Source organism: Chrysochloris asiatica, unplaced genomic scaffold (genome assembly GCF_000296735.1).
Source record: "Chrysochloris asiatica unplaced genomic scaffold, ChrAsi1.0 scaffold00264, whole genome shotgun sequence".
Classification (NCBI taxonomy): domain Eukaryota; kingdom Metazoa; phylum Chordata; class Mammalia; order Afrosoricida; family Chrysochloridae; genus Chrysochloris; species Chrysochloris asiatica.
The window spans coordinates 427,038-447,536 of record NW_006408782.1 but is presented as its reverse complement, the minus strand read 5'-3'; the positions used below and the strand labels follow the sequence as shown (position 1 = coordinate 447,536).

General features: G+C 46.7%; 1 protein-coding gene across 1 annotated transcript in view; it reads left to right on the top strand.

Moving 5' to 3' along the window:
• Nucleotides 1-5,627: 5,627 nt before the first annotated feature.
• The window catches only part of FAM105B (family with sequence similarity 105, member B), a 51,951-nt gene continuing 37,079 nt past the window's right edge, over nucleotides 5,628-20,499 (top strand). The window contains exons 1-2 of the mRNA XM_006874153.1: nucleotides 5,628-5,803; nucleotides 16,485-16,561. Coding sequence (XP_006874215.1) covers nucleotides 5,628-5,803; nucleotides 16,485-16,561 — 253 coding nt within the window. The remainder of the gene's footprint in view (nucleotides 5,804-16,484; nucleotides 16,562-20,499) is intronic.

Sequence of the window (20,499 nt, the reverse complement as noted above, 5' to 3'; positions counted from 1 at the left end):
ATGTTGTGAATAATGATACAACCATGAGCCCACAAAAAATTTGTGGAAAATTGGAATTAAGAGCTAAAAGTAAAAAATGTAAACTATTTTTCAACATAAGCTCCATCAAGTTCAAGACACTTTTGTAACTGATGACACCAGCCATATTGTCCATCCCTAAAGAACTGAGGTCTCTGGGAATTTAAGTATGCCAGTGAGGTCTTTTTGACATGAACTGAAGAAAAACAGGTGCTTTTAAAAGATTTATTCCAACCTGGAACTGTAAAGAGACTCATGAGTTTCCATTGAAAGGCTAACAAAATTGCCCTTGTGCCATGAGAGGAATGAGCAGTATTGTCACGGTGACTATTTCCTGGGCATTTTTCGGCTCAAGCTTTGCTAACTTACTTCAATCACTCACATAATAAGTGGATGTTACCATTTTTTTTGACCTCTAGAATGTGAACCAAAGGCCTTGAGCATCCCGCCAAAACTTGTCATGATGTTTGCTCTTGACCGGTCGGTTGGCTTTTACTTGGACTGGACCATTTTCACCTCTTGGAAGCCTGCTTTGCTTCTGCTCCATCTTCAGGATTAGCCTGACAAAACTTGGTTACAGTTCTTCTGAGAAATGCTATAGATCTTGATCCCTTATTGAAAGTGTCCACTGGAAGTTCTACTCTTGTCTGCAGCTGATCTGGGTGCAACAGAAAGTTTGCTGAATCTTTTCTGTTGAAATTGTGTAAAGTGAAGATGTAAGGTTGAGATGCCTTGAATGTTACCTATTGCTTCTGCTATAAATCATAGGTCTTCTTCAATTAGGGCATGCACAAGATTATTTCCTTGCAAATTGATGTGGCCAGCTACCACAGGCTTCACCTTCAGCACCATGTTTTCCTTCCTTAAAACGAGTTATTCATTTGTAAACTGCTGCTTTCATTGGGAGCATTGTCCCTGTAAACTTTTCATAAAGCATCAGAACTTTTCACCATTTTTCTACCCAAGATTCACCATAAATTTGATCTTTGTTCTTGCTTCAATTTTGGCAGAATTCACATTGCTTTCATAGGGGTTCTTTTTTGTGTGTGTGATGTACACCGAAGCACTCAGGAATACATAACCATTCAACCAACCAAAGCATATACCCTGCATGCCAGCCCCCCAGCTGCCAGCACAAAGTCCCTCTCCCACCTTGAGTCTAGAGTCCCCAGCTGCTCCATCTCTCCACGGAGAAGGGTTCTTTGAAAACTGATGTCTTTGTCCTTCTTAGTGTCTCAACATAAGACACTAAGTTCAGACAGTTTATACCGAGATGCTGCCGCTGCTCTGGGTCATCAAGCTATTTCAGACTCACAGCTACCTTGTATAGGGCTTTCAAGGCTGTAAATCTTTGCAGGAGCAGAGTCTTAATCATTCTCTTGTCATTAACAAGGAAGTGAGAGTTTATTTTGGTGCAAAAATTTCTTGAAAGGCATGCAGTTTTTTTCATAATATGCATTTTCTACAAACTTTCTGAAGACTTCTCACATAGCATGGGTAGCATTGGTGTGCAGGATTTTGTGTGACTGTAAGGTTTCATTTGTATGGAATACATACCCAGGAGTGCAACTGCACAGTTGTGTGGGTTGTCTTTGAAACTTGGATCTCGTATATTGTTAGGAAATGCCAGATGTTATTTAAATCGTTTTGACTGCAGAGAAAGGGGCTGGGGTGGAGGGCTTCCTACCAGGCCTCTAATGACAGCTTCCGAGTAGGATGTGGGGCTATACTTGATAACGGTGGGAGTTCTCCCACCCCACTGCCACTGCAATGTGGATGGCCTTGTGACCACTGGGCAATGGTGAAAATACTGAGATCCACTGGCTCGTGGGGGAAGTGGAAGAGGTACCTGGTTTTTGGTGGATGAGAGATGTCTCGTCTGGTCTGTTCTCCCACGTGGTCTCCACTGCAGTTAAGGGAGCTGCACTGGCTAGTTGAAATGAGAAGTCCTAGTTCCCTACTTGGACTTAGATTTCTCTGATACTACCTTGGAGGGGTACAGTGATACCTCATTACAACTCTGCAAGGGGGGATCTCTAGGTTCTCCACTGGCCTGTTCAGGTGCAGGTATTGATGGTGACCAGTTTTGTGGGGGTTTTTTTGTCTGCAAGGTTCTGCTAGAGTAGAAGGCGTCTTGTCCCAAAGTTTTCTGTCTTGCCAGGCTGCCCCTTAGCTGGTCATTTTGGCTTCCATCCTCTATGCTTGTTGGCATTTCTGATTGCCAGATTTTTCAACTCCAGGTCTGGGGTGTATGAGATCAAAGAAGACCCAGAGAGGTCACCACGGTGCCTTTCCTTGGGTGCCAAGGATCTTAACGAGCCTGCATTCTTCTTTCGCTTTCATAGTCCCACATTTGTTTTACACATAACATGCAGGTTTCCTAGATGTAGTGTGTTGTTGTTGTTGTGTGCCTTGGAATCCGTTCTGACTCATAGCAACCCTGTACAGGGTTTCCGAGGCTGTAAATCTTTATGGGAGCAGAAAGCCTCATCTTTCTCCCGCAAATGAGCTGGTAGTTTACAACCCAATTCATAACCACTACGCTACCAGAGCTCCTTAAGTGTAAGGAATCGCAAAGGTACTTCTTAGTGGCCTCAGTGTATTTTCCAGAAGCCCTGATTCTTGATTTCAGTGGTTGTCATGGCTGACAGGGAGCTTATAAAGCTCTGTGAGCCCAAATGTAGGAGAAGCACCCCTAGTTACACTTATTAGTGACACATTTTAAAATCTCGGCTATGAATTATGCAAATTTTTGTTGAAACTCTGCTAATAAATTTCCATATTCCTTGAGATTAATTATTGCATCTAAAAGATATTATATCTTTATATATTTTTAACAAATTGGTTCAGAAATGCACAGAGCTATTCAGCTGGGAGCTTTTGTCCTTAGGTACATCTTCCATCACTTAGAGATGCCGAGCCAGTAGGCTACATAGACAAAGAGACTTCAAAGTTTTGTGGGAAAGTGGCAGGAATTTTTCCACAAACTTTCTGAAGGTCCCACGTATTAAGAAAAGTATTACAAGGAATTGGCTTATGGGATCGTGGGGGCTGACAAGGAAAATCTCACGTTCACATAATACAATTCTCCTGCATGCAAATACACTGACCATTTCCCTAGCGGAGGCTGCCAAGTCCTTGAAAGATGACTCTTCTCATTTAATACCCTGTAACTTAAATTTTGAGATATAAAGTTAACCACATAGCGCTGTAGGATTAGCACTGGACTGTGAACCACAAGGTTGGTGGTGCAAACCCCCCAGCTGCTCCTTAGAAACCCTACACAGGGTCACTACGAGTCAGAACCGACTCAACAGCACTTAACAAAATTAGTACAAGGAGACCTTGGGTAGATTAAGTGTTGGGACTGCTAACCTCAAGGTTGGCAGTTCAAACCCACTAGCTGCTCCTTGGGAGAAAGATGAGGCTATCTGCTCCTGTCAAGATTTACCGTCTTAGGAACCTAAAGGAGTTCTCCTATGTCCTACAGGATCATTGAGTCAGGAGGCTTTTTGTTTATTATTAATACATCTTATGTTCAATATTGAGTCCTGGTGTGGCGTTGTGGGTTAACACACTGGACTGCAAAGTCAGTTTGACTGGTTCAAACAAGGTCGGAGGTTCAAGTTCACCAGTTGCCCTTGGAAACCCTATGCAGGGTCGCTATGGGTCAGAACTAACTTAACAACAACAATCTACAATGATAAGGGGATACGAGAGGTAATATAACAAAAACATTTGGCTAACGTGGTTGTTGAGTGCCATCAAATCAGTTCTAACTCTATAGCAATACTGTATAGGGTTTCCAAGGAGTAACTGGGTGAATTTGAACCGCCGATCTTGTGGTTAGTGTCCAATGTTTATCCTATGGTACCACAATAACCACATTATGTTGTTTCAACAACTGGTCACATGGACTTTTAGGGCTGACATGAAAGCAGTGAAGAAAAAGATCTTTCAACATGAGCCAAGCTTAGCTCCTGAGGTTGGTTCACATGGCTCTTCAGGGTCTGGTCTTTAGCATCTTTTCCAGCTTTGTCTTTCAATAAAATGCCATACTAGCCACAACCTGTTCCTCCAAGTGCCAGCCTGAACTACCTGCAGGTGTCTGGATTGCCCATGCACTTCCATTCCTTCCATCTTGAGTTCTGTGCTCCATGAGTAGTTTCCCTGACACTCACAACTTTATAGAGTTTAGAGGCTACTCCCCAGCCCTTGTTCCCAGAGATGAAACATTTCCCCTCTTGTCTGTATGTCGCCCCCGCCCCCCCCGAAACACATTTGCTCTTTGCTCTTAAAACGTTTCTCTGGAAAAATATCATGTAAGACAGGAGTCCCTGGATGGTGCAAATGATTACAACGCTGCACTAGCTAAAAGATTGGCTATTTAACCCATCCAGAAGTGCTGCAGATGGCAGGCCTGGAGACAAGTTTCCCAAAGTTTCTTGAAAACCCTACTGCGCACGTCTACAAAGGGGTGTTAAAAAGCGCGTGCAAAAATGGACCCAACACAGAATGGAATTTCCCCACGGACCATTTGAAGTCCCCCTTGTACGCTGCACAGGAAATCCTAATGGCGCTGTGGGGTAAGCACTGGACTGCTAACTACAAAACCAGCAGTTCGAACCCACCAGCCACTCCTAGGAAGAAAGAAGAGTCTTTGCTCTAGTAGCGATTTACAGTCTTGTTGTTTGGTGCCATCAAGTCGGTACCGACTCTTAGCGACCTTATGTACAACAGCACGAAACACTGCCCGATCCCGGGCCAACCTTGATGCTGCCACTTTGCCAATCCAGCTCCCTGGGGGTCTTCCTCTTTTTCTCTTCCTTGGAAATGATAATTATCTACGACATTTGGTAGATTGGCAATGGGCTTGGTTTGTGCACTGCACAGGTGTTGTTACGTGGCGTCGAGTCGGTTTTCAAGGAGCAGCTGGTTGGTTTGAACCACTGACCTTACGGTCCAGGGCATGAACCTGCAGCGCCACACCAGGACTCCGGGGAACGGACTAGAGGACCACCAACAGCACACACTGCACTGCCCAGATCGATGGCGCCCAGCCGGATCGGTTCGTGCCCATCTCGCCCACTCCGGGGTGCGGAGTGCTGGGCGGTAACTCCCGGTCTCACCTGTCTAGTCAGAAGAGCTCTGAAGAGCTACCGATGCTGGGAAGTCGAGTGTCACGGAAAGTCGGCCCAACACGTTAGCGCCCCCCACCCTCAGAGCTGCTTTTCTTCTTCTGGCGAGGACCCACCCAGACCTTTTCCATCGCTGGGTTCACACACTTGGGGGTTGGGGGGTAGGGGTCCGGAAGCACAGCAGAACAGGGAACGCGTCGAATGGTTTGGTAGGCGGGCAGCGAGGCGCGGCGCGGAACATGCGCGGTAGCGGGCGACTCAGCTTGCGCAGGCGCAGAGGCAGGCGCCGCGCCTTGGCTCTGTCCTCGGGGCCCCTCCCGCTGGGTCGGAGATCTCCGGGCGCGCCGCGGTGACGCTCGCGGAAGCGCCGTGCAGACGCTCTGAAGGCGCCCGGAGCTGAGCAGCTGCGGCCACTGCCGGACGCAGGACGGGAGGGCTGGGACTACTCGGAGCCGGAGCGACGGCGGCCGCATGAGTCGAGGGGCCATGCCCCAGCCCGGAGCGTGGCCGGGCGCGAGCTGCGCCGAGAAGCCGGCGCGGGAGGCGGGAGCCGTTTCCCCCGGCCCCGCCAGAGCCGCGGTGCGCGAGGGCGGGAAGGCGGCGGCCGGCGGGCAGCCCCAGCCCGCGACGCTGTGTCCGGCCGAGCAGTGAGTGTGCGGGACGGGAAGGCAGGCGGTGTCCGCAGAAGACAGCCGGGCTGGGTGGGGACACCGAGCTCCTGGGCATCCTCGGGTCTGAGTTCACTCATCGGCGACTGAAAGGAATGGGGAGGCACTTAGCTCGTGTACAAATGCTGTCCGGAGCGTCCTCTTGGTTCTGGGGACCCAGACCCTCTTTTATGACATCTGCCTGTCTGTAAAGTGACAGAAAGTCCCAGAAACTTGGCAAGTGATCCCGACAGGTGTTTTATTTTATAACTTTCCACCAATCTGGTTTGGGAAGAAAGTGAGGTCACCCCTTGTCACAGCCACATGAAAAGCGAGCCGCAGACGTGCTTGCTCTGGGAAGGCAAGTGAATGCCCACCTGTCAGACTAAGGAGCCTGCCTTGATCGCCCCAACTCTTTGATTTTTAAATAGGAATGTCAGAGCTGGTTAAACGTAACTGGAGTGTAAAGCAAAAAGTGGCACCAATCTGGAGCCTTTAAAGTCTTTTGTAAGGATCTGGGCTCTGTAGAGTAAGCACTGAACTGCTAACCCTATGGTTCACGGCTTGAGCCCACCAGCCACTCTATGAGAGAAAGATGAGGCTTTCTGCTTCGGCAAAGATTTACAGCTTGGAAAATTCTATAAAGGGTGGCTGTGAGTCAGAACTAATTCAGTGGCACCTAACAAAATGATGCATTCAAGTTCCAGTCACATATTTAGAATTCCACAATTCTCAGGATCACACAGAACCAGTCTGATAGATATCTTAGGTTGGTCTGAAAGTTTTAACTGAGAGTGTGTCAAACAAGCCTCTTTTCCCCCTCTTGAATATCCGAATAAGGGGTTTGTGGAGGTCTAACGTGGCTGGCGCTCTGGGTTAATGTGCTTGACTGCAGAGTCCATTTAAACGGCAAGGTCAGTGGTTCAAGTTCACCAGCCACTCCTAGGAAACCCCATACATGGTTGCTATGGGTTGGAACTGACTCGATGGCATTTAACGACCACCACAACAAATGTGGCGCTGTGGGATAATGCCCTGGACTGCAAAGTTGGTGGTTCAAATCCACCAGCGGTTCCTTGAAAACCGTCAAGTAACTTCTGACGGCACTTAACAACAGCAACAATGAGCAGATACTGTGTAATAATAACTCTTGTTTGCATAGTTCTGTACAGTGGTCTTTCAGATTCTCTTGTATTGATCACCCTAACCCTTGGGAGGACCCCTGGTGTGGGGCTGTAGGATCAGCACTGGACTGGGAACCACAAATTGACAGTTCATACCCACCAGTTGTTCCCTTAAAACCCTATACAGGATCGCTTTAAGTTGGAACCCACTCGACGGCGCTTTCCAGCCGTCACCACCTTTGGGATGGTATTATCCATACTTAGGGACCAGCAGCCACTGGGAAAGAAAGGCTGGAACTAGTCATGTCACTTGAGCGAGTGCCGCAGCCTCTGTGTGGACCGGAAGATCTGTGCCCATCTCTGTTGGGGACAGCATTTCACTAAGTTCCAACCTGTCTCTGGGTTGGATTTTTTATATTTAAAGAATTCAGATAGCTCAATGTTGATATGAAATCTCTTGACTTTGAAATAATCAACCTCCCCTCCTCCCAAGAACAGTTGTCAGGTGGCTTCCTACTCATGGTGACCCCATGGGTGTCTGGGTAGAACTGAGCTCCCTAGGGTTTTTAAGGCTGTGACCTTCTGGAAGCAGATTACCAGACGTCTTTTGAAACACCAGCTTTTCCATTAGTAGTTGAGTGTGTAACCATTTGCACACATCCATGGTCACTCTGAGTTGGAACCAATTCAGTGGCACTTAACAACAACAATCACAAAAAGGGACTCCTGGCTTTTCCATCGTGGCTTTTTAATTCTTTAAGTTAACACCACTGTGCTGGCCAGGTATGAGCCAGTAGGCTTGTTGCTATCAGTTTGCTGGGTTAGAGACTTACCCAACTCTTGCCAAGGGTTAAGTAGGAGGATCTACCTCTGCCCCTGCACACATGCTGGTTCCTGACTGCTGCCCTTCTCCTGCCCTGGTGGTCGGAGATGGCCCTCCTGTAGATGCTGCCTCTCTTCTTGGGCCTGAGAGACACAGAAACCCTCACGCCAGAACCATGCTCCCAGCACTGCATGAGCGTAGCGACAGTTCCATGGCAAGCAGGCCATCTCTCCTGTCAGTAGATTACACATTTAGAGCTAAAGGGACTCTTAACATCCTGGCCTAGGTTTCACCTTTTACACATTGGGAAACCGACTCTTAGGTTCATTAGTGCAGCTTGGCCAGGGGCACCTGGGCCGGAGGAGCCTTCACCCACCGTTTCCCAGCTTCCTCAGACAAATCAACCAGAGGGTGATGATTTATCGTGGTGGTAAACTTCACTTTTTTTTTTTTTAATTCCCAGAATAGATGTTTGAGTCTGTGGTTTATTTAAATAGCTCGATTTCTCTTTCTTCCTGCTTTTGATGCCTTTGATTATTTCATAACCTTTAACTCTCATAAGATGGACGCAACTAGAGAAAAGAGTGGAGTCCTGGTGTGGCCCTGTAGGATGAACATGGGACTGCTAGTCACAAGGTTGGTGGTTCAAGCCCACCAGCCACTCCACGGAAACCTTGTACTTATCAGACCCTGACTTTTGCACACCATGTCTTAAGTTGTGGACGTTCTGATCTGTCTCCATCTTTCTGGGTGTGATACTTTTCCGCTTTGCCCTGGGGTGTTTTTTCGAGGCCCGAGAAGCTGAACAGCATCATGGAGACATCACTTGTTCTGTAGTTCGCATTATAATACTTGTCCATCTGCATGGAGATCCAGGCTGCCTAATAGTTGAGTGTCCATTTAAATAAACAACGTAAGGCCTGAACTAGTCCTTCATCGCTGTGGTCTTCTGTTGGTGGAGTCAAAGCCTCTTCCGGCCCAGAGACCTGACTTTGCCTCATGTGGGAATTGAGGAAAAAGTAGAAGGGGGCTTCAAATAGTTGGTGGGAATTTTCCATTCCATTCTCCCTTGAACTTCTTGCACCTGGAAATACGGCTCTCCACCTGACTGACGTACTTTGAGATAGCCTGTGGAGTCCCTTTTAACTCACTCAGTGGACAGGAGTTACGAGTGCGAATCAGCCAGCCTCTCAGATCTTCTGCCCCTGGGAGGTGAGTCTGTGAAGGGTGCGATGGGTCAGGGAAAGGATGGCTCATTTCCTAGGAAGTACAATAGGAGACTGGTTCCTCTTGACTCAGCTCACCATGTTTCTTTAGGGAGCAAACAGGACAAGAGAGACCTAAAAGTCTGACAGAGAAGCTGCTTCCTACATCTCCTCTCATTGGCCCGCTCACTGGAGAGCTGTGGTTGGTTGCTGGCATCCTCGAGACAAGTCCTCAGACTGGCCCTCGAGATGACTTAGATTTTGTTGACTTTTCTTGAAGCTCTCTGTGCCTGTCAGTCGGTCTGTGCTCTCACCCCTGCCCACCCAGCCCCAACATGGGACACTCATGCTGTGCCCGTGTCTTGCTCTGAGCAAAGCGATTCCGTATGAAGTTCCGTGGGAACCAAGATGATCCTTGTGCATCATGGTGGCCAGAGCAGCAGTGCTCAGTGAAGAGAAGCAAGTCCTTAGGCCTTCTCTGTCTGCCTGATGGGGGGCAGGGTTTGATTCTGGGGTCCAGGGCTCACTGTGGAAACATGTATTTGAACACCTTTGAAACTGAAGGTAGCCTTTTATGTCTGTGGATAGTTTGTTCTGATAAAATGCTGGCTTCTCAAAGAGACAGAACAGTGAGTAGTATGCCATCGTTCTGGGATGCTGATGCTCCCCTCCCCCGCCCCTCACTGCTGCTGGGGATAAGGGATGTGTGGTGTGGGGGGAATAGCTCCCCACCCTGCAGCAGAGTCCATTTCAGAGTCCAGAGCTAGGATGTCAGAGAATCCAGCCTCATTGTTGAGGGTGTCTGGGGTGTCCCCACGTACTTCTAGAAGTCACATGGAGCAGTGTAAACCACTTGTGGGAAGTCCGCTGGCAGAAGCCGGGTGGAATTTTGGCCTGAGCGCTGGTACTTTCCTGCACTTGATGTGTTGATCACCCATCTGTGCAACCACTGAGTGGTGGAGAGCAGAGCTGAGCGGTCTCTGCTTTCCTGTGGCTGTGTGGGATGGCGCATTGGTGTCTCTCAGGTTAATGGTGCCTTACCAATGCTGTTTGGGCCATTCGTCCTCCTGGGCAGACCAAGTGAAGTCTGAGCTGCAGAGAGCGGAGCAAAGCCATACTCAGTTAATTTTGTAGGCAACTAAGGGGAATTTTGTGTGCCCTCAAGTCGATTCCCACTCATAGTGACCGTGCAGGACAGAGTACAAGAGGAGAGCAGCCCTGTCGGCTGGCGTAGGCTGCAGTCTTCATAGGAGTAGGTCACCAGTCTGTGCTCCTACAGAGTGGCTGGGGGGTTCGAACCAGCAACCTTTAAGTTAGCAGCTGAGCACTTAGCCATTACATCACCAAGGCTCCTGTAATGGTGCGATTGAAATGCTGTCTTGTTAGGTCTGCATGTATATTTCAGTTGAGTTTCTTAATATTGGATGGTTACTTGTACCAGAAATTGACTCCATAGAAATAAATGCCTTCTGCTTCTCTGAACTCTCTGTTTTAGTTTAGTTTTGGGTTCTTGGGAAAAGTATCGCTATTCTCCATATGTAGTGAGCATTGTATTAATAAGTTTTCAAATACGTTTATCACTCATCATCTGTCAGTTTGTCTTCTTGTGGTGGCTTGCTTTTGTTGATGAGATACACTGGAGGCTACACCACTGGTATTTCAAACACCAGAAGGATCACCCATGGAGAGCAGCTTTCAGTGGAGCTGCCAGACTTAAGGCAGACTGAGAAGAAGAACCTCGTGATGTGCTTCTGAAAAAAACTGACCACTGGAATCTTACGAATACACAAGGAACATTGATACAGTGCTGGAAGATGAGCCTCTCAGGTTGGAAGATACTCAGAATACAATTAAGAAAGAACTGGCTTCTCAAAGTAGCTGTTGTTGTTTGTTACCAAGTGCTGTCGAGTCAATTCAGACTCGTAGCAACACTGTAGCGGGTTTCCAAGGAGCATCTGGTGGGCTTGAACCACCGACCTTGCAGTTAGCTGTCCAATGCTTATCCTAGGGCACTATACCAGGACTTCCCTCAAAGTAGAGTCCATGGTAATGATGTGGGTGGAGTGAAAGTTTTGAGACCTTCATTTACTGATGAGTGTGTGGTATGACTCAGAATGAGAAGAAACTGCTGTTAATATCCATTTTAATAATCAGAATGTGAAATTGGCAAAGTATAAACAGGAAAGTTGGAAGTTGTCAAAAATTAACTGGCATGCTTGATGATCATTTTTCTAGGTATTAGTTAAAATGGACTGGCATTGGCCACTTTGAATTGGACAGTCATGGGGTGTACTATATTGGAAATGACAAATTGAAGAGGAATGATGTCACAGTCATTGTCAAAAAGAACATTATAAGATCTGTCTTGCAGTAGAAAGTTAAGTGCGAGGATAATACAAATGTCTACAAGGAAGACCAGTTAATATCACTACGTTCAAGTTTACGCAGCAATCACTAATGCCAATAATGAAAAAAATCAAACATGCAGTCAAGATGCATTGATAATTACTGATGATTGGAATGTGAAAGTTGGAAAGAAGGATTGGTAGAAATTTTGGCCTTGGTGATGGAAATGACACTGCAGATTACATAATAGAATTTTTTGCAAAGCCAATGATTTACATATTGGAAATACCTTTTTCCAACACGGTAAGCAGTGACTATACATATGGACCTTGCCAGGTGGAATACACAGGAATCAAATCCAACTCTTATCAGTGAAGTCCAAGCTCTTAAGTCAGAACAAGGCCAGAGACTGGCTGTGGAATAGGTCATCATTTGCTCATATGCAAGTTCAAGTTGAAATTAAAGAAAGTTAAAACAAGTCCACAGAGCCAAAGCACATCCATGAGTCTTTACCACCCAGATTTAGTGACCATGAATGGATTTGATGGCCATCATACATGAAAAAAGTAAAAGGTAATTCAAAAAGTAGGAAACAAAGATCAAAATGGGTGTCAGAAGAGATTCTGCAACTTGCTCTTAAACATACGGTAGCTAAAGCAAAATTAAGAAATGAAGAAAAATAGCTAAACAAAAGATTTCAAACAATGTCTTTAGATATTATAATGAGCTGTGCAAAGCTGTGGAGTTAGAAAACCAGAAAGGAATAACACATCCAACATTTCTAAAGCTGAAAGAACTGAAGAAAAGTTCAAACCTTGAGTTGCTATATTGAAGGATTCTATGATGCCCTGGAATGCATGAAGATCAGTGTCTTAGGTGCTAGTGAGTTGAAATAGCCTGGTGGTGGGCAGTTTCAATCAGACAGTCATATGGCTTACTATGTCACTAACAACAAATCCTCACAAACTGGACCAATACGCAAAATCATGGTAAACCAGAGAAAATATTGAAGTTGCCAAGGGTCTCCTTTTACCTGGATCCACAATCAGTCCTCTGGGAGGCAGCAGTCAGGAAATCAAAGGCTATATTGCATTGGGCAAATCTGCTGAAAATGATCTTTTTAAAGTAACAAAAAGCAAAGATGTCAGTTTGAGAACTAAGAGGCCCTGGGCCCAAGCCGTGGGATTTTCAGTCATCTCATGTAGTGTGAAAGCATGGCAGTGAATAAGGAAGGCAGTAGCATTGATGCATTTGCATCATGGTGTCTATTGAGAAGACTGTTGCACGGGTCACGGACTTCAGAACAAGGAACACGCCTGTTTCGGAAAACGTGCAGTGGTACAGACCGCCCCTGGGAAGTGATGATGGCAAGACTTGGTGTCTTGTTCTGTGGACCTGTCAGCAGGGAGCAGTCCCTTGAGAAGGGCATAATGAGTGGCTCAGCAAAAAAGGGAGGAAACTCAACCAGATGAATTGATACAGTGGCTGCAACAATGGGCTCAAACATGGCAACAATTCTGAGGATGACGCAGCACCAGGCACTGCTTCATCTGTTGTACACAGCTTCAGTATCAGCCGGTGTGGGCCCAAGGGTACCAGGCAGTAACAGTTGGTCTTTGGAGTAAGCGGTATCAGTTATAATGTAGTTTGCACGTCATAAAATGTATTCACCCTGGAATAAGGATAACCTTCCTTAATAATATGAAGGACATATCTCATCACTAGCTGCAGAGAAAATGGATAAATCCTGTTTGTGAAAACTTGTAAATGAACATCTAAAAACAATCCTCTTTGCTAAGTGATGCTAAATGATGAATTTTCTTAGGAGCTGTTAATAGCATTGTGGTTTAAATTTTTTACCCAGCTGTATAGTTCAATGCTTGCCCCTCGGGACTGTGAAGCCACAGTTAGCATGTCTTGTGGCCTGTGCTCTTTACTACGATGTTGGCTGTCTTCCTGGTTTGAGGAAGGACACATTCTGTTGTGGCGATCCTGGAGACTTACCTGTGGACCTCTTGTGTCAAATCGTGGACACACTCCCCACCACCCGCTTTGACGGCTGTCAAGTCTCCCTAATGCTCAGCCTGTTTTCTCTGATCTTGTAGGTTTCCTTCCTTCCATGTGTCACTGTCTCCACTTCCCATCAAAACTCAGACCAAACCTAATTTGAAATGTCATTGATTTTCATCTTTTTGATACAATTATCATTGTAACTTCTGACAATCGAAATATCAAATCAAAAGCTTATCAGGCAAAATATTTTTGAAAGAATGATGTCATTTTTAGTTTCCTTCCTTTTCTCTTAAAATTCTCTTTGAGAAGTTAGTTATCTTTGAATTAGATAGATATATGAATGTTTCATTCTGGCTGTTGAGTGTTTTCTTTTGTGACCATTGTCTGAGCTTCGTTGCTTAAACTCTCCATGGAGATACAGTTTGGGGGTCATTTTAATGGATGCCTTTAAAGGCCATAGTACAATTTCTATTCATGCCTGGTGACTCAGGCAGTTGGTGATCACTTGCACAGGATCTGAGCAAAGTCCAATAGTGGTTAAAACTATTGGAATGAAGTCTGGGCCCTTGTCAAATTCTATTTGGCTGCTTTTGTGTGCCCCATATTACTGCTTTTTAGTTCTCAGAATCTCCCCTTCTGCTCTGTCTTCTCTTGGCATTTAGTTTTACCATTGGTTCTGCAATTGGTTTTTCCGTTCCCCTCCTGCTGGCTTTTGCAGAACTTGGTGCCCGTTCTGAGTGAAAGAGGACAATAGTGAATCCAAATGTGCATGGCTGGCAGCTGCAGAATTCTCCTGAATTGTCTTTGCCACAGCAGAGAGCGAGCCATAGAGTGCTGGAACTCAGAGACCACATAGATCTCTCAACCTTGTCTACCCCTCTGCTTCTGAAGAGGTCCTGATGGGGCCTTGCCCGAAGATGTGCTCGGACCATCCCACTGTGAAAGCGCTTCTCTTCCGTTCCTGCTGAAAGGATCCGAACTCTACTCATTCCCTGCTATAGCTCCGGAGGAGAGTGGAGGGGGGTGTGCAGTTAGTGGGGGAAGAACCAGCGTGTTTACACCGTCCCTATGGGTTGTAGGTGTCCCAGGCCTAATTCTATGAATCTGGTTTCTGTTTGCTTTTAGCTCTGGCACCCGCTCCTCAGTGACATCACACCTTCTACTTGAAATCTCACTGGAGTCAGCCCCGGAAAGTCCCTTTTAATGGTGTCCCCTCCCCCATCATGCACGTTCACACTCGCACGTTGACTTGGAGCGGGAAGGAAGGATCCTCAGCTCATTGCTAGTGATGCCTGCACCACTGGGTATCTGTGACAGCTAATGAGCACAGTACCTTTGGGGAGTGCTAAGGGTTTGGTGTGTCTCCAGTGATTTCCCACACTATGCTACGCAGTGAACACTCTTGCTGTCCTTTTTGTAGGTGGGGAAGCTAAGGCATGCAGAGGTTTGGTCACTCGGTACCAGGCCATCCATGCAGCTGGCCAGGACTGATGTGGAGAGTGGTTAAACCATGGTCCTGCCGTCCCCGTTGCACTCAAGCACGCAATGTGACAGGTTAGGTGGCAGGCAGGTCCAGAATCTGAGAGCCATTCAGGCTGAGGGAACCAGCCAGAACCAATCCCAGCTGCAGGGTCAGGGGTCAGGACTGTGTGGGTGTGTGTTAGGAAATCCTGGAGTTGAGGTTGGCGTTGTGGGTGAGGGTTAGGCTTTAGTACCCTGCCAGCTTCCTTCCCCAGCAGGAGAGGGCAGGGGACACATGCAAGACTCCCCACCCTGGACTGGTCCTCCAGCAGATGCCCAGCAGCCCCCAGCAGCGTTGAGGCCCCTGCCCCACCCTGGTCCTTCTCTCCAGAATGTGCCCATCTGTTGGCATTTATATCCGCTTACCCACTTTTTAACTAAAGTTTTCAGTAAAAATAGAGTTGGTATTTTGTTTTCAGTTGTCTTTTTGGGGTGAATGTTGAGAGAAGGGGCCATCTTAAAACCAGCAGTCATGTTCTTCAGCTTTGTGGAGCATCTTGAGTGGGGGTTTCTTCCTGTCTGGCACCTCCCCCATCCAAATCCAACCTAACACCATTAGACTGGCTCCAGCTCATAGGCAGCCTGCAGGTAGACTAGAGCTGCGTTCTTCATGAAAGCAGGCAGCCTCTGTGGAGCAGCTGGTGGGTTGGACCACCCATCTTTGGGTTAGCAGCCCAATACTTAACCCCTTGTGTCTCCAGGACTCCTTTGGCACCTAGTTGTTTGATAGGTGCCATCGAATCGGTACCAACCCATAGCGACCTTATGCACAGCAGAATGAAACACTGCCCGATCCTGGGCCATCCTCACTACTGTTGCCACGCTTGAGTCCATCGACACTGCCGCTTTGCCAATCCATCTCTTGTTCTCTGACCCTCCACCTGACCAAACATGATATCTTTCTCTAGCGACTGCTCCCTCCTGACAATATGTCCCAAGTATGAGAGACTAAGTTTGGCCATCTTGGCCTCCAAGGATCACTCTGACTGCACTTCTTCCAACACAGATCTATCTGTTGGTTCTTTTGGCAGCCCGTGGCACGTTCAATATTCTCCTCCAACGCCATAATTCAAAAGCATCAATTCTTCGCTTGTTAACTCAATGAGGCTAGGGGTAAGCCCTCAGGAGTAGTGGCAGCTGCTGGAAGGGAGGGGCCTGCAAATGGTGGCTGCTCCAATGTATGCGAGGGGACGGGAGGCCCCTGAGGAGGCTTTCAACTTGTCTCAGAGGAATGACTGTAAAATTAGCTTCTGACATAAGACTGGCACTTGGCCTACATTGCCACAGAAATGCATTGCCAATGCTGCCTCCAACCGTGGGACTTGGTAGAGTCGTCTGAGGAGGCTCGTTCACAAGGTGGCATGCTAAGATGCCTAGATAGGTAGGTTACAACTTACAGGGACTCAGAGGCACGTGCCAGGTGGGTCACGTGAGGGCATGTCCCTTGCAGAGTAAGAGACTCGGGTACAGTGGTGTGGTAGAAACCCGAGAACCTAAGACATAAGGCCATGCTTTATCACGTGGTCCTTGTGGAGTGTGGAAAAAGGTAAAACTTCAGTGGCCGATAAATGTTTTAAGCCGGTGTTTTGTAATAAGGGAAAATGTGAGTGCAGCACATTTTTGAAATGTCTGATTTGGTGTGATTTCAGTGAGGAGGACATGTACCGTGGTGCGGATGAAATAGAAAAGGAGAAGGAATTGCTTATCCATGAAGGAGAGGCATCAGGTACGTCTGGACTTATTTATAGAGTTCTGACTGTTGGTAAAAATGCCCTGAAGTTGGTCTGCCCATTTTCCTGAAATGTCTGCTGTCCTTTGTGGGAATCGCTCTCCTTCAGACCATCCATGTGACCTGTGTATGCTGGGGAGGAATGTTTCCTCCTGCAGTTTTGAAATTTCCATGCAGCTGTTTTCCCGTGTGCTTTACAATGTCATGTCTCTCCTGTACTTTGAGGGTTGCTTTGTTTCGTCTCCAGACTGCCTGCTCCCAGGTCTGGATGTCCTTATAGTTGTAGAAGGAGCAATGGCATTTGAAGTGCTTTATACCTTTCCTATTGGAGGACTTCTGAGAAGCTGACTGGCACGTCTGTGCGTACAGATGGCCATGTGAGTCTTCTGTGTGGTGGATGGCGTTCTCCCTGACCTGTAACCTGAATGAGCGTCAGTCTGATGGGTGAGGAGGAGCGTGTGGCCAATGACGTTCCTTTTCTTCTATTTCCTGCTTCTCCTCAGCCACACCCAGTCTTCTCACCCCACCGTAGTATGGGATTGGGTGCACGCAGGCACGTTCTTCCTGGCTGGCCTCTGCCCGTGTCGAGTCGGGATTGTCGTTGTATGCTGTTGTGCTGATGTCACTTATAGTGACCCCTTTGGCAGAGTAGAACTGCTCCATAGGATTTCCTAGGCTGCAGTCTACTTGTGGGTGCAGTGGAATCTTAATGGAAGTAGACTAGCCAGCTCTTTCTGCCACAAAGCTGCTGTGGGGCAGGGGGGAGGGTGTGTGTAAGCGCCAACCTTTCATTGGCAGCTGAGCATGTTAATTTGTGACGTGTGTGTTCTTCTGCTTTTGGGAACTAGCTTTGGTCCACTTTATGATTAAAAATAAGCATTGTCTCATGTGCAGTTAGGAACATGGTACATAGCAGTGTTTTTGGTGATAGTTTCCGAGAATGAACATAAGACGCAAAGATGGCGAGGTGTGTTATCAGGACATGTACTGAAAAGGGACCAGTCCCTGGAGAAGGACATCTTGAATGGTTAGATAGAAAGAGGAAGACACTCAGTAAGATGGACTGACTCTCCTGTCAGCATGGTTCAGGGCCTGGCAGGTTTCGTTCATGGGGACACCTAGCAACACCAGCAACTCGCTAGCACCTGCTGAAACTCTCCCACTTGTAGGTGTAGGCCAAGCTGGTGTCTTCCCAGGGCCTCATTGTTGCTGTCCCATATAGAAAGTCAGATATGCTTAGCGCTATAGGGTAAGCACAGCAGTTCAAACCCACCAGCCACTTTCAGAAACCCTATATAATGATTGCTGTGGGTTGGAACCGACTCCATGGCACTTACTAGCAATAACTGCTGCACTTGGTCAGGATTCACTTCTGAAGGTCAGTAACTTTCTCAGCTGGTGTTATTGCCACTCTATTGACAGGGTCTTCCTGTCCCCCCTCCTCCCTTGCAGGACTCACTTATGTCCAGCATTGTTGCCCTCCACAGGTGTTTCGCTCAGATTTAGTCTGAGATGAAAGCGGGTCCCTGTACATTCCTTCTTGCATCTCTGGCCTGGTCTTTGCTGCACTGTGGCCTTTGGAAGTGCCTCAGCCAAGTACCGTGGATCTGCTGATGATGGCCAACGCTGTCTCAAGACTGACTGACTAATTGCTGCTTAACTGTCTTTCTTTGAGTCTTTGTAAAGGTTTTATTCTGGTTTCTTTTGTCGTTGAAAATACTGCTGTCACTTGCATGCCCAGAAGCAGTGCCTGTCCCTCTGGCTCCTCTCTTCTTTGGTGGTCTGCACTTTCTTCTTGACTGGGCTGTTCATAAACTCATCGCCTGAGGTTTGTTCTCCTTGGCCCTGAAGATGCCTCCTTTTCATCCATTTTGGGAAAGTCTGAGCCTTTTCCTTGTTTCTTCTGTCACCTCAGAACTCCAGTCCTCGGTCAGTCATGCTCTTCTGCGTGGGCAGAACATCGGTGTTTCTGAGTAGTTTCTTCAGCTCTGTTTGCATTCTTTCATTTTTTTTTTTTTCACAGAAAGAAACATTTCTTGATGGTTACCATGGATGAAAGGGAGGAAAAAAATCGCGGTGGTTATGAATCGGACTGCGAACCGCAAGGTCAGCAGTTCGAAACTACCAGCTGTTCTGTGGGAGAAAGATGAGGCTTTCGGCTCCCGTAAAGGTTTACATCCTCAGAAACCCTGTACAGGGTCGCTATGAGTCAGTACCGACTCCACGGCACATAACTACCACCACCAGATAATAGACACATATTAATTAGGGTGAAGGGAAAGGCAATATACAATAAGGGAGAGAGAATCATAATATCAGAAAAGCAAAGGAAACCCTGAGAGGTACATAAGAGTTATAGGCAGTAACAGCAAATATGATTTCCCCCACAGTCTTGCACTACCAATAATAGCAAACAGCACTGGATACATAAACAGACATGCAAACTGAATAGGACCGGGTAAGCAAACAGAACTGTACCCATGACCATATGTAGCTTCGGCAAAAGATAGTTCTACATACATATTTGTATGTTCTATCAGTATATCCATGTATACAGTAAACATGGGGCAAAGTTATGAAAACTTTTTTTTTTCACCTTTTTTTTAAGATTTTCATTTTCGATTGAGTGAAAGTTTAAACAGCAGATGATCAGTTTTATATTCAACAAATCATATACTTTGTTTCATTACAACGATTATAATCCCCTCCAGCTCTGGTAGCATAGTGGTTACGAATCGGGCTGTGAACCTTAAGGTCAGCAGTTGGAAACTACCAGCCGCTCCATGGCAGAAAGATGGGGCTTTCTGCTCCCGTAAAGATTTACTGCTTTGGAAACCCTGTACAGGGTCACTATGGGTCGGCACCGACTCGACGGCCCTTAACAACTACAAGAACATGTACCATCAGTCAACAGTGTTTCTCTCTATTCGCTTTAGCTTTTTAAGAAAAGAAAAAAACCCACTCAGGCATATATAATAATTTACATCTCCAAAGGACACATTCTGCAAGTCTGCCTCCTGGTCACCAGCTCTTAGTCCCTCTCTTCCCATGAATCTGGGGTCCTCAGCCGCACCCCTTCTCCATGACCCCATCTCTTCCTCCGTCTCTGGCGTTGCTGCTTCTCTGGATAAGGTCCTGCATTCTGCTTGTGCTCTTCTCCCTTGATGGTCCTAGAGTCCTCTGTTCCTGGTCTGTAAGATTAACCACTCTCCTGTTTCTGGTATAAAACTTCTACCTTTACAATTGTGACAGTTACAATTAGTCATGATAACAGTTATTCACTATGGAATCATATAAATATTATCCCCATCTGTTTTCACCAGACCCATCCATACAAGATGAAAACTCTTCAATGGGGACTCCGCCCCCCATACTCTTAAACTAAACGCCCTCTTGAAACCTTCTAAGCTAGTCACTTCATGTCTTTATTGCCCCCTCATTTTAGGTAGCCAGTATCTAAGTTGCCTGTTCCTATATACCCCGTGTACAGAGAGGATAGCATTGGCACTTGATGTGAAGACTCCTTCCCTCTCTGTTGGTGTTTAGAGTTACTACCTCCATGAGTATAGATCAGGTTCATCAGATTGTAGCAATTTACCCTTGTTTCCTTTATCCCCAAAATTTTTTTTTTGTGTGTAATCTTCTTCTAGTGGAGTTCTGATTATCAAGCAATTGAAGCTAGGTCAATTGGATACAGTCTGCAAGTTTGAGTGTTCTTGTCCATCTCCTCTCACTTCGTATCAGCTTGATCCTTCACTCTCAGCTTTAGCCCTCTGTGGCTATGTCCTTGTTCATGGGCTCAGGTGTCCCCGGGTTTCACCACACTTTGGAACAACCACCCCTTCCTCTTCTCTCTCTCATCTCCAGGTCAACGGGAGTCAATGGACTGTGGTTGAACTCAGCCCATTTCTTCATTGCTGCCTTTCCCCCTCTTC